This window comes from Sinocyclocheilus grahami, unplaced genomic scaffold (genome assembly GCF_001515645.1).
Source record: "Sinocyclocheilus grahami isolate Dianchi unplaced genomic scaffold, SAMN03320097.WGS_v1.1 scaffold6639.1, whole genome shotgun sequence".
NCBI lineage: Eukaryota > Metazoa > Chordata > Actinopteri > Cypriniformes > Cyprinidae > Sinocyclocheilus > Sinocyclocheilus grahami.
In genome coordinates, this window is record NW_015510972.1 from 10,081 (window position 1) to 11,083 (window position 1,003).

The following is a 1,003-nucleotide window of genomic DNA, read 5'->3' on the forward strand; positions in this document are numbered from 1 at the left end:
CGGCACCCATTCACTGCAGAAGATCCATTGGTGAGAAAGTGATGTGTAAATTTCTAATCTTCATCTTTGATAGTCTGAGGATGAGTACATTTTTCAGAAAATCATATTTGGGTAAACAATTCTTTTAATCTAGCAAACCACTGATATTAAAGCAGAAATGAAATAGTTATCATAAATCATGCATTAAGACTGAAGCTGTTTAAAAACCTTCATTATATTTCATGTATTCAATTTAAAGCAAGATGGAAAACTGCCGTTTGTGCCTGGAAATGAGGAGATGATTCTGGGAGTGTCCAAGTATGGAGTTAAAGTGGCCTCATTGGACCAGTGTGTGAGTTCATTCACCTGACCCAATGTCATTGTTTAATATTCATATGAGAGATTTGGCTCTTTTTTTTAATCCACCACATGAAAGGAGCATTTAGATTCATGATCACAAAATAATAATGTGGGACTGTAACGGAACATTACCTCTATCAGCTATCATTATTCCCTATTTTCACAGGATGTGTTTCAGCGTCACCCGCTCTACCTGATTGTGCGTATGCTTTGCTATGATGATGGTCTGGGTGCTGGAAAAAACCTGCTCGCACTGAAGACCACAGATGCAGAGCAGCAGGAGTGCAGCATCTGGGTGTATCAGTGCAGCAGTGCGGTAAGACCTCAAGACAGGAAGTCTTTCTGAAGGCTTTCACTATTTGTGTGTTAGCCCTGAAATGAGTGAAAAGGTGAATATATTTTATTTTAAACTGGAGGAACCATCATTTAGACCAAAAGGCTATTGTAACCAATTTTATTTAAAATGATTAGGGCAAAACATAATAAAAATCTTGTTATAAAGCAATTTCCCTTTTTTTTTTTTTTTTTTTTAAATCAAATGAACACAAAGATTACACAATGACAATGTATTTTTACTTTTAACACATTTATTTTAACTGAGTGATGATGAATTATTCAATCAGACATTTACATGAATTAATGAAATCTATTTTACATACGTATT

General features: G+C 34.8%; 1 protein-coding gene across 1 annotated transcript in view; it reads left to right on the forward strand.

Annotated features, from left to right (window-relative positions):
* LOC107577626 (integrin beta-1-binding protein 1-like) overlaps nt 1-807 on the forward strand; it is a 3,051-nt gene extending 2,244 nt beyond the window's left edge. The window contains exons 4-5 of the mRNA XM_016263681.1: nt 239-331; nt 506-807. Coding sequence (XP_016119167.1) covers nt 239-331; nt 506-685 — 273 coding nt within the window. The 3' untranslated portion in view covers nt 686-807. The remainder of the gene's footprint in view (nt 1-238; nt 332-505) is intronic.
* Nucleotides 808-1,003: the final 196 nt, after the last annotated feature.